Source organism: Lissotriton helveticus, chromosome 2_2 (genome assembly GCF_964261635.1).
Source record: "Lissotriton helveticus chromosome 2_2, aLisHel1.1, whole genome shotgun sequence".
In the NCBI taxonomy this organism is placed as follows: Eukaryota; Metazoa; Chordata; class Amphibia; order Caudata; family Salamandridae; genus Lissotriton; species Lissotriton helveticus.
Window position 1 is genome coordinate 130,757,803 of NC_136060.1, and position 26,515 is coordinate 130,784,317.

Genomic DNA, 26,515 nt, shown 5'->3' on the forward strand with positions numbered 1-26,515 from the left:
TTCTTTCTGATATTGGTTGGTTGCTGTGCCAACAATCCCACCTTCAAAGAGCAGGGGGTTACCCACCACCAATCACAACACACAGTTTATTTAACTTTCATCCAAATCTTCATACCTATATTAGCCTGGCTAAAAATACTTAACTGGTGTTTAGCTTGTACTTGATGGCTGTAGGCAGAGGAGCCGAGACATTGAGAATTTCTGGCCACCCGTTAACATGGACGAAGCTTCATGGGGGTGTTTAGGGTGTGTAACCCCCCTAATAAATGTATTTTCTGATAAGTAGTTGGGTAAAGGGGGTTTCAGTCGGATATTGTGATAAATCAGTCGGATTTCAGCAAGAATTTTTACATTTACACAGGCAAAAACAGACACACACAAACTCACTCTCTGTTTTGAAAGTCTTCAAAAATATTGTTTACTTTACAAAATATTGTTTTCTCTCTTAGTACTCCTACCAATCCTCATTCTTCTCCCTTTCCACCACCCCTTAGGCCCATTTCATGCACCCTGCTTGCTATATATTGTATTTTATTGCCAGCCTGATTGTCGGAAAATATAAAGCACCTCCCTTCATCCTCCAATCTTACTGGCCTAGCTACGCCACCGCCCATTCAGTTAACTTCTTCCCTCTCTGTTCTTTGGACTGGCTTCTCTAGGACAGTCATAACCTGGTACTGCAAGTCTGTTACACCATATATTGCTAAGCAACTATTACCAGAAAACCTGATCAGCAGCTGGCATTAATACAGTCTCTCAACAGAGGTGCTTCTCATGTTCCTGCACTCTCGCTTGAATAAACAAGGCTGAGCTGATAACTGTGTCCATGCTCAGTTTTAAGCAAAGGGTATCACACACTATTATCCAGAATACATCAAGAGCATTGATAGTCCGGGAAGCCGAGCAGACCCTCTGATTCTGATAACCATTTCCTGCTTGCTAGGAAGATAGAGCACTGGCCACATTTTGGCTATGAAACTAGAGCGCTTGATTTGCAGGCAGTGGACAGCGGCTCTCATATCTGGGTATCAAGACTTATTTTTCATCACCAGACTTTGATCCAGAGCAAGAAAGAGAAAGGAAGATAATGGAAAAAGATGAAGGAAGAAGAATATAGGAAAATAGTGACGAAGGGAAAAAGCAGGGATCAAAAGAACCCGCAAGAGAGAGCTAAAGAGACTGGAAGTGTAGGGTGGTGGAAAAGAGAGGATGAGGTAGAATCAAGGCTGGGCAGCTTTGGTATTCAGCAACCTGGAATTTGGCAGTGCTGGTGGAAGGCTCTCAAGAAAATCTTTGTACCCTTGCCCTTTTTTTATTTTTTTTACTTTTTAAGTCCTTGTAAAATCTGATGGCACACCTTCTTACAAAGCAACCTATTTTCAGTATTCCCCATTGAGGCTCTGCCACCAGACTGTCTGAAATCATTTGGTGTAGGTACATTTTCTGCATTGGAAAACATTGGGAAAAGTCATTGCTTTTGCCATAAACCTGTCTGCACCAGCTGCTTCTGAGGATAAGCTTCCATCTCAGACCCTCCAATGACATAAGCTAAAATTGAGTAGGATAAAATCTAAGCAGCGTGTGGGAGGCTGCTATTCCTGCCTTCATCTAGGACTCATAATCAGCACTACTTTATCCTAAGACTATGTCTTCTGATCCATGTCTGTAAAAACACCTGCTAAATCTTACCGCACAGTTTCCACGTATGCCATTTACTGACAGATGAAAGCAAACCTGCCAATTTTCATATCCTTGCTAGTGTGAAGGAAAGTTGGAATTGTATTACAGGATTAAACATGAGTATTTTGCTTAAACACCATCTTTACCAAGACAGGGAAACAGTCAAGAAAATGAATTACAAACCACGGCGCAAGACACCAGTGGAGTCTCAAAATACAGTGCAGTATTCTCTGGTCGTCTCTTATTTTGATACTGGTAGACCCGTATTCTAGAGCTGATCTTTTTATAATCCCTTGCTAGCGGTGTAGCAAGGGTGTGAAGATGCCTAATGTAAGTAAAAATTAATGCCCCCACCTCCAGTTATGTACTAAAATACACCATAGTTTGTGTGCAGAGGGCCCCTTATACAGCTAGTCCCTGGTTCTACTGTATCTCCTGTAATATTGATAGCAACAACCCTGCATCTTGGAGACTTCCAACGTCACGCATTATTTCCCATACAATCAGCCTTAAAGCCTGTTTGAACACAACTTTCACATAAGCACAAACCAACAATTCATTAATCAGTTTGGACTTTTTCAAATCAAACAATTGCAATCCTTTGCATTCATCTGTCCTTCTATGAACTCAGCTCAAGTCAACAATACTTTGTTTGCAATATTTATTTGCTTAAAAGGAGATGCTAACAATAAATATATTCATTTAATTAAAAAAAATGTTAACTAAAATATTATTGATAAACCATAAAAAATGTGGTTATAAAAACATTTTTCACCAGTGGCTACCAGTTACATAAATAATTAATTCACCTCTATATTAAATTAATAGTAAATTCAGGGTTAAAATGTTGCAAAGCAACTTAACCCAAGCACCTCGCCCTTTGACCAATAACAGCAAACATATACAGTGGTGGCTTGTCCTTCAAAACGACTAAAATGCTTTCCTGTGCTTGTCAATAGCCTATACGTTCGTAGCCAAGACCCAGCAGACTCAAGGGTTTCCAAGCTGTTGGAAATGAGTCAACGCTTGTTTATACTGTCTAAAATGTATTGAGCGCAGATATGGAGTCAATATTGATTTTCTTTGTTGGGAATAAAATAAACAAAAAAAGAGTAAATGATGAGCTGTTTGTTCTGAAAACCCATCACATGGACACGAGACAATTTGTTAAATGTGTTGGTATTAGCTCGGAAGCCCATCATGAGTTGGATACAATTTAAGTAAAATGTAACCAAAATAAAGCGATGCTGCAAATTGTGGACAAATGTTAGATAGGACGGAGTCTCACATCTTACTGTTGGTGACCTATAAAATTATTATTGTTAGCCCCCTGTCTATTAGCAGCTGCATTTTCTAAAAAAAAGTATGAACTCATAATATTCTTCTTGCAAGCAAGACCACAGGTGAGCTCTTTCAAAATGTACTTGTCACAAACAAAACTATATGCCTGATTAGCTGGAAGTAAAAGTTCTTAAATACAGACCATCCTGCCATTTTCTTAATCCTTTAAATGTGGGTTACTACCATCAAAGTTTTAGACACATTCTTCTGCCTTGATGAGTGCGCCCAACACCTAGCTTTTATGTGCTCCACAGGGCCTCATAGATGGCCATAGGAATATTAGTGAAATAATCCACACTTTTTTCCCAATGTCTAGCAATCTACATTAGTTAGTCTAGTACAAATAAATTCAAACCATTTTAAAACAGTCGATGTTCCAGTGTAAGGCTGTAGCAATAAGATTCTCAGTGTAAAGAATTAACATCTATCTCTTTCTTGTATCCTTCGTGGCCTTAATGTAGCTCTTCTTCTGACAAGGAGTAGTTATCCTTATTACTGATTCTAAATAAGGTTTCTTTAAACTATATGCCCAGTCGCTTCCAAAAAGAGGATGTATCACTTGTGTTTGTAGGAAAACTCATTTAACTACTTATCCTCAAGTTTGAAATCATTCATGATTCCTGTACTGACAGAAATTGTGGCAAATAGGTTCTGTATAGATAAGGTGCCTTTTAAGTTACACATCCAATTGCTTTGTTATGACAACAGGGTAAAGCATTTATAGCTCATTCTATTTAATCGTAATCTAAGTTAACATATTTTAGCACAATTGCAAAAAAGATCTCCCAAATTGAACGATTAATTTGCATTTAACAAGTTTACACATTCTGAAACGATTAATTTGCACTTAACAAGTTTGGACATTCTGAAAAGCATTCTGAAAATAGCATTCAATTGCATAAGGACAACTGGAAACAGTTACAACGTTTGTTCATAATTTTCATATTTACCCATGCACTCATCAAGAAATACCAATAGCATCCATTTATGAGGTAATCAGCAACTCGGGACTAAGAAGACCATTTAAAACATAATGTAAATCTGGCAATTCTACCCCATTCACCTGGCAATAAAGAACAAAAAAACAAACGCCAAAACTGCACAGAAACTCCAAATTCAACGTTTGTGTAGCCCGATAAAACGTCATGTTCTCACCCTGTTCAATCAGTTACGGAAACAAAGACAATTTAAATGCTTTTAATTGTCAGCATTTTAAAACATGAAGAGTAACTTAGCATTCTTGCTGATATTAGAACCCACTTTACTGATGCCAACTGTGACCTGGAATCATAGCCTCTCACCATTATCTGAAATTACTTCTCTAAATTGATAAACTGAACCAAGAGCAAGAAGTCTTACAGTCTATGATCTCTGATTGGAAAAGAGGTTTAGTGCCCCAACTGCGGGGGTTGAAGCATCTGCTCCAGAATTACCAAGTCTAGTGAACATAATTGATATTGAAAACCCCCAAATTACCAATGGCAATGAAGTGACTGTATAAGTGTATGGTGAAGAAGCTCAAAGTAACAACAACAAGCTGTAAAATCATACAATTGACAGCTACTTGACATAACGTTGAACCCCGCATTAGTAAAAAGAAAGCAAAAAAACAAAAACGTATAAACTAAACAGGTAAATCCTTCAAGGATTGTGTTTATGTGGTTTGTCTTATTAACTGACTTTCGCTACTCAAACAAAACATTTTACATAAAGAAGACTTGGGGCTCTGCTGTACCAAGATGGCTGCACGGTGAGGAGCTCCGGACGGGGCTCCCAGCCAGACATAGCCTTTTTGGCTAAAATCCCTGAATTCCCACCTCCTCCGGGGATAAACCTTCTCACCTAGGTGTCCATCCTCAACTGCGGTCCTCGATGCTCCATTACTGCGGTTGTGAGCATGAGATTCTCATTAGAATTGGTGCTTGAGGCTTTCTCCTGCGGAGTTTCAGGACCAGCATGGCCGATGTCTGGTGGAGCCGCTCTGTTCAGCTAAAGGGGAGTCTGGCCCAGGTATCTCACCGCGGCCGACACCTACCCAGCCGGTCATCAGGCACAGCTCCCCTCTCAACTCCGCTGGTCGTCTTTCTCCTCCCCGCCTTCTCTCTGAAGTCCCTGGTGACCAACGTTTGGCGGAACACTTTACAACGCTGCTGATGCCTCTCTGATCTCTCTGGATGGCCGCAGAGGAGCCGGGCGCAGTCTACCCTCCTGACACTCCCCTGTCTCCGGGCTTGGTTGCCGCTGCCTTCCTCTACAGTTACCTCGCCTACTGCGCCTCGTGCAAGTCAACTGGGATGATTTGGGATTTTGAGGAGGTAAGAACTTTCGGCACTGCTCTACGTGGCGTTTTTGAGCCTGTCACCCTCCCGTCCGTGCCAGAGAGGCGCCCATGCTGGGTCCAACTTTGCTGCCTCCTGTTCTCTTGGTCTGCTGCTCTGGCACCCGTAACAGTTCCTCCCGTGAACTATCGACAACGGATCGGACACCGCTGCTCAGAATACTTGCATGCAGACGGCACGGCTATGACTCGAAAACAGACTGCCCACCATGATCATCTGGCTCCTTTCCCCATCTAGTGCCTCTCCATGAAATCATCTCTTATTTTTTTTTTCTCTCTGGACTTAGCCCCCCTGGCTTCTGGACTTAGACCCTTTTGCTCCCCGCCATTTTGGCACTATCTTCCACTGCCTACCCTACCCTTGATCCGCCATTTTAGCAATCCCTGTCCCATCCTCATTCCCCGCTGGTCTCCTGCTAGGCGACTTCGCGATTGTCTCTCCCGCCACGGACCTGCTCCTTGTTTTTCTGATTTTGTTGACATCTCTGGTGCCTTTTCCTTTTTGTTTCCCTCTCACTTTCCTGTCCTTATCTGCTTTCCTTACCTTTTCATTTCTGTGCTCCCCCTTTTTCTTTCCCTACCCCTTAGGCTGTTTCTTGCCTCCGCTTAACTTCCGCCTTTACTGTTATACCTCTTGTTGTTTGTTGCCTCATCATGCGTCTTTTCATTGCCATCCTCGAGTGTTCTCATATCCTTAGCTCGTGTTTTATTTTTTATTTTTTTCTACTGTGTAACATTGTGTAATTGTTTTGTAACCTTGTGTAACTTGCTTCGTGCTGATACTCTGTAAAGCGCTCTGATACCTCCGGGTTTAGCCAGCGCTATATAAAACTCATCAAATAAATAAATCTTTGCCTTTTATACCCCTTTTCAGTACTAATATGCTTGTTGAGCCATGGGCAGCAATGCAGTTTCTTAAACCCATCCCATGATTAGAGCTTTACTTTTAAGAGAATCAACCTAAAATGACAGTTCAAATGACAGTGAAACCATACATCAAGATATTCTTATGAGACTTTGTCTTGTACATATACTGCTTCAACATTCATTTTGCTATGTTTTAGAGAATAACACAACTTTCTATTTCTTTCAATTCACTGTGAACCTATGATCCTTTCAGTATAGAGCAATAACGAGAGCACAAATAACACATGAATAGGTAGATAGGAAACCCTTGCTTCGAAAAATACTGGTTAAAATTTCTGATTAGACACCTAGAGTTTCCCATATTAAATCCCACTCATGAGTCAGAATGTAAATCAGTAATAGGTCCCTCGGTACACCCCAATGAGAGAGTTTTAGACACAATCCACGTCGGCTTACTGACTTAACTCCTAATATTTTATCAATTAACTGTGTAAACAATGGAAGCTGTTTCTTCAATATGTATTTTTCAGGGATCACTGACATATTATCGAAAGACACATTATCGAGATACAAAAATATCGACACAAAAATATCGAAATCAAAAATATCGAAGTTATATCTACATAATGGTAAGTACAAAAATATCGAAAAAATAATATCGTTGTACAAAAATATCGAAATAAAAAATATCGTTTTTTTAAATGTATTAATAATAATGTAAAAATAATTTAAAAATACATATAATTTTACAAATATTAACGCATGTTTTTACAACGCAGATACTTTTACAACGCATACCATTACAACATAAGTATTGGTAAGTATATAATAATTTTTTATGTAAATTAATTAAAATAAATATAATATAATTTAATTTAATTTAATTTAATTTAATTAATTTAATTTAAATTTAATTTAACTTTAATTTTTACACTGTACCCCTGTACCCAAAAAACCCAAAACTGACCCTGAACCCTAAAAATACCCCTTTACCCAAAAACTAAAAACTGACCCTGAACCCTAAAAATACCCCTTTACCCAAAAACAAAAAACTGACCCTGTGCCCTAAAAATACGCCTTTACCAAAAAACTAAAAACTGACCCTGAACCCTAAAAATACCCCTTTACCCAAAAACTAAAAACTGACCCTGAACCCTAAAAATACCCCTTTACCCAAAAACTAAAAACTGACCCTGAACCCTAAAAATACCCCTTTACCCAAAAACTAAAAACTGCCCCTGAACCCTAAAAATACCCCTTTACCCAAAAACTAAAAACTGACCCTGAACCCTAAAAATACCCCTTTACCCAAAAACTAAAAACTGACCCTGAACCCTAAAAATACCCCTTTACCCAAAAACTAAAAACTGACCCTGTGCCCTAAAAATACCCCTTTACCCAAAAACTAAAAACTGACCCTGAGCCCTAAAAATACCCCTTTACCCAAAAACTAAAAACTGACCCTGAGCCCTAAAAATACCCCTTTACCCAAAAACCCAAAACTGACCCTGAACCCTAAAAATACCCCTTTACCCAAAAACTAAAAACTGACCCTGAACCCTAAAAATACCCCTTTACCCAAAAATAAATCTAATTAATGTAATTAACTAATTAACATTAATTAATTACCAATTAATTTTTAATTAACAATAACAATAAATTATATATCTTAGCACATTAAATCTAATTAATTTAATTAACTAATTAATATTAATTAATTACCAATTAATTATTAATTAACAATAACACTAAATTAAATATATTACCACATTAAATCTAATTAATGTAATTAACTAATTAGTTTCAATTAATTACAAATTAATTATTAATTAAAAAATATTTTAAAATATATATTAATTATTTAATTATTATTAAATTACTTCCCACCCTATTCCCCTATAAACCCACAACCCGCTCTAATACTAAAACGCAAAATGTTAACATAATTACTAATTTTCAAACATACATTTCTAAACATATTTAGCAAACATATAAACAACATAATAAAATACATAACACTAAACAACAAAATTTCGATATTACTAACATACATACCTTAATCTCGATATTCTGTCTGTCGATATTATGGCACATCGATATACTATACCATCGATATTAAAACATCGATATTATTGTATATCGATATTTTGTTTTCGATATTTTGTCTGACTACCATTTTTCAGTCAATGCTAAAAAGTTGTATATGGCGACACTGTTCCTCGGGGGACGAGTTTGTTTGACAGGAAATAATCACTTAACCATGACATCCCATAGAGCATTTCCAATATCGTACATCAATCAGCCAGCATCATTTGTTACCTAATAAATGCGTTTCCACTAAGTATTAAAAGTTGTGGCCTCAAGTATTGCAAACCATGGAGCTATTACTTTATTTATGTTATCTTAATATGATTTGAAATGCAGCCACTCACTCCAAAGGGATATCCTGGCACAAGAGGTCAGTTGTCTATGAAAGACTGTGAAATGGAGAGATCCAAGTCAACATAACAGAATTTAAATAGGCAAGTTTTTAGTAGTTTCCTGAGTGTAGGCAGGCTAGATGTAAGACTCAATTTCAGAGGAAGAGCATTCCAATGATAGGTCAGCAAGGTAGGCAACAACCTCCCGTTCTGGCCAGATGGATATGAGGGGTTGGGATTGCTGGCTGCTTGGCTGATCTGTGGATCATGGATGGCGACACTCAGCTGTGAAGATGTGAGTAACCTGATGAATAAAGAGCTCTATGAACATGACAAAGGAGTTCAAATATTGCATGTTTGTGGACTGATAGCCCATGTATAGACCTCAGAATAGGAAAAGAAGGAGATCTGGAAGGAACATTATAGATGAAACGGGCAGCAGTGTTCTCAATGGTTTGTAATCACAAGAACAAATAGTCTGCTCTGGGTACATAAAGGCCATTCCCGAACTCCAGGTACTTCGTTATAAGTACTGTTGGACCTAGCCCTCTCTGCAGGGTCACCCCCAGGCCTTTTTCCTTTTCCTTTCATGTTTTGGTGAATTTGTTTTTGTTGGCGTTAGGACTGTGTGCACTTTGCCACTGCTAACCAGTGCTAAAGTGCTTGTGCTCACTCCCCTAAACATGGTTTGATTGGCATATACCTAATTGACATATTTAATTTACTTAGAAGTCTCTTGTAGAGTGGTATGCCATATACCCAGGGCCTATAAAATAAAATTCTACCAGTGTACCTCCAGTACTTATTGTGCCACCCACTTAAGAAGTCCTCGAAAAGATGTCCCAGGCCTGCTATTGCAGCCTGATTGCAGTGTTACACTGCCATGTCAACTTGGCATTTAAACCCCTTGCCAAGCTTTAAACTCCTCTTTTATTACATATAAGTCACCCCTAAGGTAGGCCCTAGATGTACCAGAGGGCAGGGTGTTGTGTAACTAAAAGGTTTGGCATGTACGTTCAAGTTTTACATGTCCTGGTAGTGAAAAACTCTTAAATTCGTTTTTCACTACTGTGAACCCTACCCCTCCCATGTGATAACATTGGGGATTCCTTATTACATTTAATACGCTGTAATTACTAATTAGGAACCTGTAGATATGTCATGTTTGGTGCCTATGGAATTGTAATTATAAACCCTCTTTTAATGGTAAAGGCAAATTGTTCATTACAATTTTGAGAATGCCAATTTAAGAAAGTTGACAATTTCCTGTCCCACATGACTGGGTGTAGCTGATAGACTTTGTGAATTCCTCCCAAACAGTCAAACAATAGGTGTGCCTCAATGGGCCATCTGCTGGCAGGATGGGGGGTAGAACTGAGCACAACCCCACGTACACCTGAATAGCCTGTGCTCTGCCTTCACACAAAGGGCCTAACAACCCTGTATTGTCATTACCGCCAGCTTGGAGCCAGGAAATTCCATGCACTTCAAAGAACCTTTCCAGAAGCTTCTCACACCTTCCAGACGAAGGGCACCAGGGTATAAAAATAGGACCTTCATACCAACTCTTCAGTTCACTAGACTAGACCTGCAGCAGGACTCTCAGAGGACTACCTGCTGCAGTGACCTCCTGTGCCCTCAACAAGACTGCTGCTGTACCTGGAAGGATCGGTCTGTTGCCTTGAACCTGTAGAGGCCAGCCCTGCTGTTTAGCCCTGCATCTTCACCTGCACACAGGACTACCAGAAGTGACTCCATGGGCTAGTTTGCTGGCCCTGTTCAGAGCCACAGGGACATAAAAGACCCCTGCTATCTTGAACCTGCACTTGGACTCAGCCTGAGTGAGTCTTGAACCCTCCCCTCCCACCCCCCCAGGAGGTACCCCAGCATTACTGGACATTTCATTGTGGCGCTAAAGGTGCCCAGATGGCCAAAAACCATAACGGAAGAATTAGATACATTTTGCCCCAAACGTTCTCTGAGATCTAGGAGGAGTCCAGGACTAACCTGCCTGCTTATCCTCCAAAGATGCGTCGCTGATCGGATTGACTACGTGGTTTCTCCCGCTACGTTCTTTTCCGAAGCAGCAAATCCATTTAAGCAGTCCTTCGCCAAAGGGATATCCAACCTCTTGGAACTGTCTTCAGCTACAGCCCTCTGCCTCATCCCACTGGACATTGTTTGACTTTCATTCTGGCAACTAAGTCTGAACTTAGAAACCTTCACCGCTGCTTCATCCAAAGGCCATCCGATGACGACGCTTCCTCCTCGAACTCCTCCTGCAACCTTTCCCCGCGGAACTTTACTTCCTCAGACACTATTCCTCAGAATTTCTTCTAAGGAAAGCGCTGACTAGGCACAATCCATGTCTTGTGTCTGAACCGCGCTCCAGCGCGGTCTGGCTTAACTTTCAACTTTGACCCGGTCTCATGCAACTAGAAGTCTGTGGTTGGGACTTTGATCTATTAGGCACTAAGTTTCACAAAATGTTTTTAAAATTCATAACTCTGGTTCTACTTATTGGATTTTTGTGTCAAATAATTTATTAATATGTAATGCATTTTTCTAAATTAGTTTTGAATTATTCTTGTTTTGTGTTTTTACTGTATTACTGTTTCTGTGCTGCATAAATACTTTATAAATTGCCCCAAAGTTAAGCCTGACTGCTTTTTGTGCCTAGCTACCCAGGGTTAAGCACAGGTTAGTTTAATTACTTTTTATGTTTTGCCCTGCAGGGGATTGTGGCTGTTGCTTGACCAGGGCTGACACTTCAGTCATCCAACAACCCAATTTCTGAAAAATACAATAACAATGATTTTATGACACTGTATCAGTAGCCAGTTAAAGATCCTGTGAAGCAAGCACAAAATTTAATAAAAGGTCCAACATAAATCAGTGATCTGTTCTTTCAAAGAAAGAGTACTATCAACTATGATTCCCAAGTTCCTTACCACTTTCTATGGAATAGGGGCAGGACCAAATGTACTGGGCCACCAGCTCTCTCTGCAAATGGAATAGATTTTCCTGAAAAGGATGACCTCAGTCTTATCTCCATTCAGTTCTAAGCAATTGTCCTTTATCCATGTAGCTACATTGTTCAAGCAGTCCACAAGATCTCATCTCGTTGCTTGAGCTTTGAAAGTAATCAATATAATTAATTGTGTGCTGTTAAAATTTTACTGCAATGTCAAAGCCACTGGCTCTTATAATGGCCATCAATGGGGCCGTGTTGACATTTATGAATATCGGCCTGAGGGACGAGCCAAGGACACCACATGGTGCTGATGAGAGCCGGGAATTGAACAGAAGAAGATTGACTTACTTGGGTCTTCCTGATAGGAAAGATTACAAGCTATTTGAAGGCTTTTGAAAATAGGTTAATCTGATGCAGCTGTTTAATCAAGATGGTATGTGATATAGTGTCAAAGGCTGCTTAGAGGTCAATAAAGATAAAGACCGCAGATATGACCTTATACAAAGTTGTCCTGATATTGTCAGTCATGGCTAGTAGGGTGCTTTCGGTATTATGAGTCAATCTGAATACTAATTTAGAGGAATTTAACAGATTATTACTTTCTAGCTAGGATGAGAACTGTAAATTAATCAGTTTTTCAAAGATCTCGGCTGGAAATGGGGTAATATTTTGCCATATCTAGAGGATCTGTCTTGTGTTTTTCAGCAAGGGGATAAAACGTGCAAGCTTCCGTGCATATGGAAATGCCACATTCCAAAGAGACATATTAAAAATGATCAATTAGATGGGATCTGAATAGTGTTGAGTTAGATGAGAAAATTTAACAAGGGTCCTCAGGAAAGCCTCAACTGATAGAATCCATAGCTTCCTCTATGGTGGATGTGGTCAAGGCTTTAAATGAACCAGGAATATGCCTGATGTTGAGTGGGACTTTTCCACCTCCATGAGAAGAGATTCAGGAGTAGGTTGTGGGGCGAAGTTCGAATAAATAGTATCATCATTAAAACAAAATATGTAGATCGCTGGTAACAATGTGAAAAAAAGTGACAGGAATGGACTGCCCACATGCAGAAGTGCCGTTGAGTTCCACCACAATTTTAATGATTAAAAACATTTCTCTTGTGGAATTCCTAATCTTCGCAATTCTTTTAGAAGAATGATCGCGACACGCTAGGCACAGCATTTTTTGATAGCCATTAAGGCTGAGCTTGTAAATTGCTTTGTCTGTTTGAATGACTCGCTGTTTGAGACGTTTGCACTGATATTTACACATTTTTAATTCAAGAGTGTACCATTTATAGTTTCTGTATTCACTTTGTCTGCAGTGGCGCTATTATGTCAACTATCTCCACGATGGCTGCATTAAACTTCGTAACAGTCACATTTGAGGTGTTAATATTATTTATAATGGGCATCTGAACATTTTCTGATAAATTATTTTTTATTGATTCTCTTCCATTTTCTGCATTTGGGCCAGTATCAAATATAGCTAAAAACGTTATTGTGCTGATCAGTCCATAGAAGGGGCGCTAGCAAATTTTCAGAAATTGATGTTCATATTAGAAAATAGTAGGTCCAGAGTGTGGCACGCTACATGTGTGGCAGCCATTAGTGTATCGAATTGATGGCCTCCATATCCTTAAGTTTTGTTTTTGTGGGCTCTGTCTGAACTCCAAAGTAGAAACTGAGGTCTCTAAGCACAAGAAAAAGGTCAAACGTGATAGCATATAGAACCAGGGTTTCCACTAACAGCACTATAATTATTTGTAGATTTAAGCTGTCTATATATTGGAGCTCCTCCAACTATAGTGGATGTGTGTAAAGCAATCAGAAAAGCGAGGATCTCAAAATGATCAGTTTGTTCAGAACCTACCAGCATACATCAGTACTTCTCATAGAAAATTATAGCAACACCCCCCTCCAAGCTCATCCTTCCGGTCTACTTTTATAATTTACATTAAAGTGCACAAATTGTCGAATTATTAGACTTCCCAGAAACAGGGAAATAATCAATTAGTAATTCCAGTGTTTTTTTGCTTTTTTAATATAGATCCGGTGTGACAACATGAGGATAAGAGTTTTCTCCTAAAGCCTGCACTTGTTAGCAAAGGGCTAATATACAAGTAAGAAATGTAGGAACTATGGGGCTCATTACGATGGCAGAGGGACCACCACCGTTGGGCCGGCCATGGTGGTCCCTCTGCCATCTAGCTCCCATTTCCCCCCGCCACATTAGGATGGCGGGGGGAATCGTGTCACAAGTGTGGCGGGCGCAAAGAGAGCCTGCCACGCTTCTATAACGATTGCCTTGATCAGCTGATAAGTCCGGGGATATGGGGGCTGTGCCTCGAAGGCACCGCCTGCCAGATCACAAAGCTGGCGTCAGCCAGCTTTACCATGGTGGTGGAACCGCCATGGAAAGGCTGATGGAGGCTGGCTTTGGGGGGCCTGGTATGGGCCCCCTCTGTGGGGGGGACAGTTGTGCACTGGGAGGTACCCATGGTACCCCCCCTGCATTTCCATGCACAAGGTGGCAGGCACCGCGCGGTGCCTGCCACGTTTTGCAGGGAAATGCACAACATGGCCATTTACCATTGCGGCAATGTTAAATTGCCAGATGCGACCCCTGCAGTGGGTGTCTCATCATAATTTGGGGTGCGAGACCGCCGCATTGCAGGCGGGTGGTCCTGATCCCTCTATGTTGGCGATCGTAATCGGCCCCCTATGACTCCGTACAGTTCAGAGCCTCAAAAATCATCTAACAAGTGACAAGCAAGTCACAAACATTAATAATACAGTCTGACATTGTTTCCTGATGCAGGAGTGCTCTTTAATAAGGTTGTACTCTGCTTTGCTATTGAATGGTATGAAATAAGCCTTCCTTGTTGCTAATTCTATTTGATGCCAACTAACAATGTGCTTTCAATTATATGTGTTTCTGAAAGGATGGTGTTCCTTTCAGTTATTATGTGGCTACAAGACCATATTTGAGGTCTCAGCTGGGGGTCTTTTGCTTTCTTGGAAGTCTGATGCACATTATAATATCGGGCACACAAGAGCATTGCAAAAGCAGAAAACATGGGGCTGTATTGTATATAGGGCTCACCTTTCCAGTGTGCTCGGCGTAACATCCTTAAATAAGTGCGCCGGGCACAGACTGGGACAGTATGTCCTGTTACAGGCAAAGTGCTGTTCACAGTGCTGACTTAAGCATACTCCTTTACTGTGGATACTGCATTCATGAAAGGTGGACCAGCTCTTTGAAGCCGTGGGCCTACCTTTCACTACTGGTGGTGGTGGACATCAAGTTCAGAGGGAGGCACGGATTGCTCTCATAACAGGGTACAGTGAGTGACTGCACCCACATGCAGGAGAATAGCTGGGGAGCCCCTGGCCCCCTCTCTCTCCTATTCAAAAGGAAAAGGGTGCCTTTGTGAGGCGTACTGATTGTGAGCTAGTTTTACGTGAATTACAATAAGTGCCCACCTCAATGGTTTCATTTTCCTTATACTCGCAACTGTAATATATCAACACACTGACCCTCCAGAAGGAACCACTCAGTTATACATTTTACCCTATGATTTACTCAGTTAACCTAGTGGTAGTGCCCAGCATCTTAGAACACATTCTTTACATTGAAAGACCAATCTTGGAAATCAAACAATTCTAATAAGTGAGCAGCGTACACTGCCTCTTGTAGACAAGATATTATTTTATCTTCAATACTAAAATAGTTCAGAAGGGGTTTACAAAAGCGCACACACCTGGACATGTCCACTTGGGCCCAGGTGTGGGTTCATGAAACCCTCTCTCCCAATGAGTGAGTACTTGTCAGAGGAGCCTTTTGACCCCTTTATTATTCACACTTACAGCTGAGCCGCTGATGGAGTAGATGAGATGCCACATACAAATTTGGGATTCTGTGAGAGAAAAGATTTGAGTACTGTCTCACTGCACATGGATTACATGCTCTTTCCATAAATAGATCAGAATGGAAAAGACCGAGACTAATTTTCAATCTACATGTGTTTGGGGAGGCTTCAGGCTTATTAGGAAAAGTCTACATGTATCCAAGTCTGGGATGGGGTGGGGGTAACATACCTCCAATTGGTACACGCAGCTCTGTATTGCTTGCAATCATATTAAATGCTCAGGCCTGTTCAACTCAATGGCCCGCAGGCATGCTGGGACCTAAACATAGCTCCACTTGCAGACTAGGTGCAGAAAGAAATGCGGAGCCGGGGCGCACTTTCATGCTCCACAATGGACTGACTAGCTCTCGTTAAAATGACCTCACGCCCGAGACTGCTATTTACACTACAAAACTATCACTATGAGATCCTGTCCACACTGCAGGCCCCCCTCCATCATTTTTGGTGTGGCTCATATTAGTCTCTCGTACTGGGCAGCCCAGCTAAACAATAGTCATGATTGGCTTTTTCATGCCAGGGAAGACACTGCCAGTAGAGTTGAAATCAATCTCATTGTGAGCCCAGAGGACCTGGGACTCGTCTGCAGCTTGGCAGCCCCTCATACACATCCCTTGGTAACTAGATGTTCATTGAAATGTTGGCAGCAGACCCTGAAGTGGGTAAAAGGGGAGGGTGAGTACACACATGAGACCTGGAGATGGCAAAGAACATGGCTCAAACACACAACAAGAATTTAGGATTTCTGGCCATTGGATTTAATTAGGATTGTGAAACTTGAAGACATGGAAAGGGAGTCATGTGAAAGCATTTGTATCATCAGCACACAAAGGGGAGTTAGCCGCCCTTCCTGACTTTAATCCACTGGAGTCCAATCTGCTCATGGGTTCTGGGGCAGAAAGGGGCCTATCTAAGTCTAGAGATCCTTGTGCTGAACACCTTTGATTCTCCCTTAGGAATTGAAGGGTGCAAAATTTGGGAACCTTGGAAGAGGATAGGTGGGCTGAGGTCAAGATGACCTCTGGCACCCTGGCAATATCATCATGCCTGATTCAATGTAAATATTTCCATAGAGTTCCTTATACTTCGCAGAGTATGTGAAAGGTTGGGTAAAAATACCAACCGGATCTTTGCCTCAGTAGGCACTTTCATACATATAGTGTAGGAATCCTAATGCTTTTTGTTGTTGTAAAGCTTTTATTCGACACTTTGTCATAAAGCCAACACACATACATATAATATATACAATTTAGTCATCTTTAAAAAAAAATCAGTTAAAATTAGTAATACATTACCAACCATACTAAATGTGCAAATTCAATAGGTACAAGTACACATAAGTTGCAGGTCCAGTGCCATTATTTACAGAAATTTACAAAGTGATTCCATACATTTGTAAACAATCTTCAATCCGGTTATCTTACAAGACCATAATTTAAGAACAGTTAAAATAGTTATAAATAATTAAAAATGCCAGATAAAACAATCTTATAATAACATTCCAAGTTTCTTTCTAGTTATGCAAACACCATGAAGATACCTACTTAAACCAAATACTAGTAGTTTCGTAGTTGAAGATCTAAGTATACGCTCTGCCTCTTTGAATGACCTTGTGCCCATATCTTTACAAAGAGGTATAATCCATTTCTTGCGTAATGATACATATAACGGACAGAAAAAAAGAATATGAGCCTCGTCTTCTTTACATTTTAAATCACACAGTTTGCAATTTCGATCTTTAATTGCCCCACCCCACCGATGAGTATTAGCATTAATTTGCAAAACCCCGTATCTAAATTGCAAATAAACAGATTTGGCCAAAGGCGGCTCAATTTCATCCATAAAGTCTTCAAACGAGGGATGGTCCTTAAATTGCAAAACTTTTTGCGTTAAAATACCAGTATGCTTTTTGAATATTGGTCGCAGATCCACTGCACCTTGGGCCCAGCAGCTTGCTGATATTGGCGAGGTTAGGCCTGCTAGTGGGGAAGTAGGGCACAGAACATTAGTGGAGGTCAGAAAGAGCACTCCCCAAGTAAATGAGGGGCTCAAGAGAGGAATGGACTGCAGTGGATGGTCGGAGGTAATGGTGTTCATGGCCAGAGGATGCTCAAAGAAGCACCGTACATTCTGAGTACCATGGAGGGAGCACTTTCAGGGTGAAGAAACTGTCCAAATATGAACATGTGCATGTGAGGCTATGGGAGTATTTTATAGTGGTCACTAGTGTTTTGTTTGCAATTAATTAAATGAAAGGTATATCACTGTATGCCAATGTTCATGTTTTATCTTTTTGTTTTATGATGAATAAAAAGATGTATAAAAAGCCTTAAACACGTACAACAGTCTCTTGGGTGATAGTTTATTTAGAGAATTGAAAAACTAGAGTAATTTGCTTCATAAAATCTGTAAAAACATGAATATTGAAACATACATTTGACTAGTGCTTATGTGTTTGGTGATTGCACTTCTGTGGTATAATATGCCTCAAGTGCTCTCAGGCTTTGGCCAATATGTAATAAGCAAAAATTAATAAACGAAACAGTACATATGAATTCAGCAGCTCACACTCTACTTAGAAAGTTCATTCAGATCATTCAAACCCTGTGACCTAATTTGGTTGATGATGACAAAGTGATCTCTACCAATAAAGGCAGATGTCCCACCGCCCTGCTCTCTGTTTGCCTGCCTCATCCATAGATACATCTGGGGTTTCCAGTGGCAGCGCCTCTGTGGGCTCCTCCATCGCAAGCACCCTTTTGGTGGAAGACACTATTGGAAATAATCTTGGAGAGGCCGCGCAATTTAGGGCAGCCCCTCTTATGGCATTTCCAGAGACATCCTTTTTAAACCTTGACAACCCAAGCCAGAAAAAGTCATGAAAAGTCGTCCTCCGTGTGTATCTTATTAAAATAATCATTTCACAGTGCCCCCCCCCCCTTTACTTGTTCTGCCTCTATTCAGAATTCATCCTGCAGCTCTTTCAGAGGGAATCAGGTCTCGAAATTCGGATTGGTTGATTATGTGAGTCAGGTAGCACAGCAGACAAACTGTAAAAGTCCTTCTTCACTGTTTGTATACCGGCAGATGAAACATGTTTGGTCAGGACCTGAACCTATTCTGGGAATACCTTCAAGCATGCGTTACTACCTCGCAGTGATTTACATAACATGGAACTATTGGCTTTTCAGTTAGGGAAATGCGTGAACACAGGGCGCCAAATGTTCGAAGAATGGATTCGGTAGGCGTGGTCACAAATTGCACACTGATATTAACTGAATCCATTCTATTTATGTGAACCAACCTATATACTAAGAGGTCGGTGCACAAAAACCTGATTCGTAGTGGGTCGCAATTTGACCTATCTCATGAATATTCATGAGGTAGGTCTCAAACTGTGGCCCACTATTGTTTGCAGCCATAAAAGGGAAGATGGCCAGCTGAGGCTCGCAGACATCCATGTCTGGTATTGCTTTCAAATGAAGCCATAATTTTTTTTAAACGCAGCACATTTTCCCTAAAGGAAAACGGGAAGAATTATAAAATAAATAAATACATTTAACTAAAATTTTTTAATACTATGCAATTGTCCCTGTGACCAGTGCATTATCTAAAACAATATTTTTTCAACATTCTCAAAAGGAAAGGGGACCCCTGGGGACTCCTTCCCATTTGTGAATGGTTTACCACTACATGTATGTAGTCAGTAAAATAATGTTTTGTGAGCCGATTTCAGTAGCAAACATTAATGCATACCATTTTGATTTGGTGTTTGGAAGGGATGCTCTAATCACTCCCCTTCCAACTACTGAATCTTTATTTGGTCGCCAAACTGCGGTTCAGTAACGTGTTACAAAATTGCAATTTGAGTTTTGTACATTCGAAACAGTGGTGGCTCCTCCGCTAAGGCGGAGGAGCATCGCCCCAGCGCTTCGCAGCAGTGAAGTAAAAGAAGCATAAAATGATAATAACTTGCGCTATTATTATTTTATGTTTCCTTCTGCTGCAGCTTTGCGGTTGGAGCGGGCTGTTCCAATGACAGGGGAGCAGGGGAGGAGTGGTTTGCCCACTTCTAAATGCACATGACTGTTTGGCAGGCCCTCTCAAGCCAGCCAAACATTCATGCACACTATGCATCTTCTCCATGCAGGCTGCATTACAGCCTGCGTGGAGAACATGCGCAGGCCCCATTCGCTGGCTGAGCGCCGAACCACGGCGCTCAGACCACTCACAATGCTGCATTGCAGCATTGTGATTGTGATTGGCTCAGGGAAGCCTGGGAGCCCGGGTTCTTCCTACTGCTTCCTGCTGCTTCCTGCTGCTTCCTTCATCCTGCTGCGGGACTGGAGACAGAAAGAAGAGGGCCAGGGCAGGACTGGGTACCAAAACCGGCCCTGGCAAAATGTTGTAAGACTGCAAAATTTCTTCCAGATGCCATAACATTTCTCTGTATATTTGTCGATTTGCAGTCATCAAAATTTGTCATTTATGTTCTTTAATAACTATGAGCTATGCCTTTTCTTATACTTATATACACTTTGATGTTTACTAAGATAATCAGTTTAAGTGATGATGAATGATTGTGGATTAGGTACACTTGATTAGTACAATTCCTGAGTGTGATACATTCTAATAATTCCCTCATTGCAGGAATAAATGTATTTATTTTCACTATAACATGACCTTGTTTGCCTATACTAGGTCTTTATATCTTTAGGAGATATTTTCTCACTCTTCATGCATTTTTATGTTTGCTGCTTTGGATCATTTTTGGGGATCAGTTCTTTTATGCTTAGCCCATGTTGTAGCTTACTTTAGGTATACAAGCAGTAATGAAACACGAGAAAAGAGAGTTAGTATCTTAGGTCCCAAGGAAAATCATTAATTGCAGATGGATGCATCTAAGCCACACTCACAGGGGTATAGGTAAACCTAGGCTCGAAAATGTCGATCAGGATTATGGTTCAAATTCAGATAACGATGAGCTGTGTGTGTCAGGCCACTGCTACACTCTTAAGTTCTCCAAAGCAGACAGAGAACCTTTTGGTCATGATCATTTTATTTCAACATGAAGAATGACATTCTCTGTTGTGCAATTTTTTGCCTAACACCTGGAGCTCTTCCTAACACAAAACCAAGGTTGAAAATGATCCATCGTATGCAGAAGTGATGTCACCGTTATCATCACGGAAAGTGCTCACCCAATACACATTTTATTGTTATTGCTGAAATAAGACCAAAACAGTGGGAAGAATTTAAACAAAAGAAAATCCGGGTAAAACATTCTTACTCAGCTGCCCCTTTTTTCTTCAGAATTACAACAAAGTGCCTTATAACCTTGAGCAGGGATGGTATTCAGACTACTGAGCTAGCCTGGGGGAATCATGATTGATAGTATTTGCATAAATAATAATTGCTGATATTGGCAATGCATCATTTTGTAGTAAATCATATCAATGTACTGTGTTCTTAAGAATGATTGGGCATTTAACAAGGCCATACTAGATGTTATGGCGGTCCCAAGCCTGGATAGCCCTTTTATTAAAAACGTTTTAAATTATTTTGGTAGTTAAATGTAGTGTTTTGGAAACTATCACAGATTTTCACTAAGTTTGAACATGCCCTGGCTTGCCATTTGAGTCTCCTGACACTGCATTTGCAACCTCTGGCCTCAGTGATGGCTAAATCAATGACAGAAACACAGGGGCAGGTCGTTTTTACGGAAGTCGGTTGGGGCTCCACTTTCCTTTTTTTCCACCTTTTTTTCTTACCCTAATAGTGAATAATATTATATTATTTACTATTAGGGTAATAAAAAATGAAGTACAATTAGTTGGAATGTGACTCCTCCTGTCAGCTAAGGTAAACAACAACTATTTTCAATGTATAGTGTGTGCCGGCTTGCAGGTGAGAGTGCGTTTATGTGTGAGCCAGTGTGTGTAGGGGTGAATGTGTATGTGTACGCATGTGTGTATGTGAGTGAAAGTAAACGTCAAATGGCGTGTGATGTCGCTTCTGCTACTCCTGGCATTCGGTGAATTGACAGGCACTGCTTGATCCTCGTCACATGGTGAGCTGTGCACCCGCCATACCAGGCAAGATGATGGTTCGGATGGGTGGCACAGAAGGCTGAAGGCCGTAGACCGCTTTGGACTCTTCAGTTGACTGGCCCATCCAAACCAAAACAGACCCCTGCTAGGGGCACTGGCGATGTGGAGGAGCAGTAGGAATGTTAAAAAGGATTGTACCTGGTACTTCTGTAAGCTGCCTTATGATAGGTCTTTGGAATGACCACCAAGTGTCCAGTCTTCATTGAGTGCACATTTGAGTGTCTGTTTGTTGAAGTTTTGGTTGTAGCCCTTACATATCTAACCTCGTTTATTTGGTTGCAGCAAAATAACAGGTATTAGAGTCCACACAACATCGCATCTGGCTACAAACAGCACCTTAACCTTTAAATGAAGGCCACTTGCTACACGAAAAATCTGAACTGGATGGAATACATTGAAATTCCAGCTATGGAGTTCCACCTTTTCCTTTAGGCATTTGTTGGCAAACCAGTATTGGAATTGTTAATGAGCCTACATTCTGCTTGAACTACACATGTTTAAGAAATGTGGAATTCTGTGATACATGGGACGTGTGATCAGCTCTTTATATTGCCATATTACTATTTTTAATTAATCAACAAATAAATACTTACTTACTTACTTACTATTCAGTAAACTAAATACACATGTTAAATTACATTTGCAGATATTTCAAAACGTTTTTGTCTTTAATTGTAAATAACACAAAATGGGAATCAAAATATGCTAGCTGTGAAAAGCGACATTTTTGTGAAAAGCTTTGATAACAAAGGCTCTTTTGTAAACTAAAATATTGCCTGTTCTATTTGATTAGAGAAGGAGGCGATCGGTTACATCAAGTGAGCAATCTGAAGACACCCTCTCACCTGAAGAAGAGATCACAGGAATTTTACTTCAACAGATTAAGGAACGAGAAGTTCACAGGTACACCAGAGAGCTGAGACAGGGCAGTAAAAAGGTAGCGACTACAGCAGGCTTGGGAATTACAACACTGCAGGAAAACTGAAGAATTTACGAAGCCTGCCATTATTGTTTTCAACATTGCCTGAGTTTGTAGATATTTTAATGTTAAGTGTAATATATATTTTACTTACTATTTATATTTAATTAACACTGTTTTCTTGTGTAACTTTCAGAAAAGAAGTGTGGAAACATACATTGAAGGAACGCCCAAGCAGTAAATGATGCAGAGGCATTGAAGTTTGGAGGTTGGGTTAGTATGTTTTCATTCATACCTGTTTAAATGCATGTGGAAGCAATATAAGGGCTGGCTTTAGCGCTGGGGGCGCCCAGTGCAACAATGTTTCTTGGCGCCTCCCCATCCAAGGTGGTGATGGTGACCACCTCCACCTTGGATACCCTCACCACCACCTTTAACAGTGCCCCTCAACAATGGCGGTCCGTGCCGGTAAGTGTGGTGGGGCGATGGGATGGACCAGGGGCGGGGCAGGTGTGGGGAGTGAAAGTGACATATGACGGGATAAGGAATATAAAATAAATAAATAAAACCACTTACCTTGCGCTTGCTGCAAGTCGGGATGGCGGGCGATGCACCTTCGGCGAATTGGCTGGCAGGTAAGACACATTCTTCTGGCTCTTTTTGGTGAGAATTGTTTAAAGTCCCAACTTGTATGGTTAGGCAGGAGCAGCAACTCTAGCACAATTTCCAAGGGCACAGGACCTTGGGGGCACTACTAGGGGGTTAGAAGTCACTCCAGCAGAGGCCAGGTGTAGAGTTCAAGTTCTCTGGAGCTTATTATATCATTGTAGCTCACACAGAAGGCCAACTAAAGCCCTTGGAGTCACTCTGGTGGTCCTGGTTCAAGCAGCAAAGCAGGCTTCAAGCAGCAGGATAGTCCTCTGGGAGGAAATGCGGTCCTCTTTTGGCAGCAGGGCAATCCTTTGGGGGAACAAGGCAAGCCTCAAGCGGCAGGGCAGTCTTCTGGGGGTCTAGTCAGTCCTTCTGAAGTTTTGCACAGGCCCTGGAGTGTAAGGTCCAAGAGTTGGTCTAACGGTCTGATATTTGTACTCGGAGCCAGCCGTTGAAGTGGGGGAATCCTCTAGGCTGCCCCACATCTTGTTCTGGAAAGTTCCTTCCTTCCCCTGCCAAGGCTCCAAGACGTCTGGGTTGACAAAAGGCCAGTGCCAGGTTCTTTTGTGTGCGTGCTGGAGGCTGCCCTTTAAAGTATAAGTGAGTCAGGGAGCAGCTCTGCCCGAGTCATCCTGGCAGGATTATCCATCCTGTCAACACCTAGGACTCTTTTGTCTCACTGTCTGGGGAGAGGAATACACCAAGCCTAATAGCTAAGCTATTCACAGTCATATGACCCAGGAAATTGGCAGCAGGCACCAAATGGTTAGTACAAGAAAATGCCAACTTTCTAAAAGTGGAATTTTCTGAATTGTGACTTAAACTCTGACTTGCCACTAAATTACAATTCATTTGAGCCCAGACCTGATATTTCTCTCTGTCCCTAATCAAAGGTTAGCACTTATTAAATATGATAATGTATGAAGGAGGTTTTCAATACCAGGACATGAAAAACTTAAAAACGCATTTCCTACTTTTTAAATACAATGCCCCCTGTCTACCTTAGGGGTGGCATTTGTATTAAAAAGGAAGGTTTAGTCCTGGTAAAATATAGATTTTTGCCAGGTTGAATTTGGCAGTTTAAAATTGCACTACAGGATTTAATGGCTTGCCTGAGACATGTTTTAAAGTGCTTTTTTAGTGGGTTGCACAACGAGTGCTGCAGGCCCACTAGTAGCCTTTGACTTACAGGCCCTGGGTACATGTAATAATATATACAAGAGACTTACAAGTTAATTAAATGTGGCAATCAGGCGCAGCCTAACTCTACCATGTTTTAGGGAGAGAGCACAAGCACTTTAGCACTGGTTAGTCCCATTGCCAATAAAACAATTTCAGAAAACAGGAGGGGGTGAAGGCAAAAAGTTTCGGGGGAAAAGTGCACCAAGGATGTTGGGTCTAACAATCACCATACTTCAGTGTTACATGAGTCGAAGCTATGGGGCCAATTCACAGAAGCATTTATGAGACTGGGAAGTAGTACTATATACCTACTCTGTTATGTGCTCTAACATGCTTGTGTCAAACGGCCCAAAAATGCCCAAATCCCGGTTCTTAAAAGGGTACAGCACTTTGTATTTGGAAGAATAACGTATAGTATCCATCAATCAATCAATCATTCACTGCATTTCTAAAGCGCGCTACATACCCGTGAGGGTCTCAAGGTGCTGGCGCGGGGGTGGGGGGGTGGGGGGGGTACGGGGGGCGCTACTGATCGAAGAGCCAGGTCTTGAGAAGTCTTTTGTAAGTCAGTAGGTCCTGAGTCTGTCGTAGGCTGGTAGGGAGAGCGTTCCAGGTCTTGGCGGCGAAGTAAGAGAAGGATCTTCCGGCGGCGGTGGTTTTCCGGATGTGAGGAACTGTGGCGAGGGCGAGGTTGGCTGAGCGGAGGCTTCGGGTGGGGATGTGGAAGCTGAGTTGGTTGTTGAGGTATGTAGGTCCGGTGTTGTGTAGTGCCTTGTGTGCGTGGATGAGGAGCTTGAAGGTGATCCTCTTGTTGACGGGGAGCCAGTGCAGGCCTCTCAGGTGGGGTGTGATGTGGCTGCGTCGGGATACGTCGAGGATCAGTCGTGCCGAGGCGTTCTGGATTCGTTGTAGTCATCTCAGGAGCTTCGTTGTTGTTCCTGAGTAGAGGGCGTTCCCGTAGTTGAGTCTGCTGGTGATGAGGGCCTAGGTGACGGTTTTTCTCGTGTCGGGAGGGATCCATTTGAAGATCCTGCGTAGCATTCGGAGGGTGTTGAAGCAGGATGTGGAGACGGCGTTGACTTACCTGGTCATGGAGAGGGTGGAGTCAAGGATGACCCCCAGGTTGCGTGCGTGGCCTGTGGGTTCCGGGGCTGTGCCTAGCGATGTGGGCAACCAAGAGTCGTCCCAGGCTGATGGAGTGTGTCCGAGAATGAGGACCTCCGTCTTGTCTGAATTCAGCTTCAGTCTGCTGTCCTTCATCCAGTCGGCTACGGCCTTCATTCCTCTGTGGAGGTTGGCTTTGGCGGTGTGGGGGTCTTCGGTGAGGGATATGATCAGCTGGGTGTCGTCGGCGTAGGAGATGATGTTGAGGTTATGTTGTCGTACGACGTGGGCGAGCGGTGCCATGTAGATATTGAACAGCGTCGGGCTGAGGGAGGATCCCTGTGGGACGCCGCAGATGATCTCGGTGATTTTCGAGCGGAAGGGTGGGAGGCGGACGCTCTGGGTTCTGGCGGAGAGGAAGGATGTGGTCCAGGCTAGGGCCTTCTCTTGGAATCCGGCGTCATGGAGGCGTGCTAATAGGGTGCGATGGCAGACTGTGTCAAAGGCAGCTGATAGGTCCAGGAGGATGAGGGCGGTTGTTTCTCCTTTGTCCATCAGGATCCTGATGTCGTCAGTGGCGGCGATGAGGGCGGTCTCCGTGCTGTGGTTGCTGCGGAAACCGGATTGGGAAGGGTCCAGGATGTTGTTGTCTTCGAGGTAGCGGGTTAGCTGTTTGCTGACAATCTTCTCTGTCACTTTTGCCGGGAACGGGAGCAGGGAGATGGGCCGGAAGTTCTTGAGGTCCTTGGGGTCCACCTTGGGCTTCTTCAGAAGGGCGTTGATCTCGGCGTGCTTCCAGCTTTCCGGGAAGGTTGCTGTCTCGAAGGAACTGTTGCTTGTTTTCCGGAGGTGGGGTGTGATGGTTGTGCTGGCTTTGTTGAAGACGTGGTGAGGGCAGGGATCAGATGGGGTTCCAGAGTGGATGGAGTTCATGGTTTTGATGGTGTCTTCGTCGCTGACGTTGGACCAAGCGGTCAGGCGACTGGTGCGGGTAGTGGTC

At 42.0% G+C, this 26,515-nt stretch overlaps 1 protein-coding gene across 1 annotated transcript in view; it reads left to right on the forward strand.

The window, feature by feature from the left end:
• LOC144821761 (uncharacterized) overlaps window positions 1-22,823 on the forward strand; it is a 348,292-nt gene extending 325,469 nt beyond the window's left edge. The window contains exons 11-12 of the mRNA XM_078678955.1: window positions 22,453-22,562; window positions 22,775-22,823. Coding sequence (XP_078535081.1) covers window positions 22,453-22,562; window positions 22,775-22,823 — 159 coding nt within the window. The remainder of the gene's footprint in view (window positions 1-22,452; window positions 22,563-22,774) is intronic.
• Window positions 22,824-26,515: the final 3,692 nt, after the last annotated feature.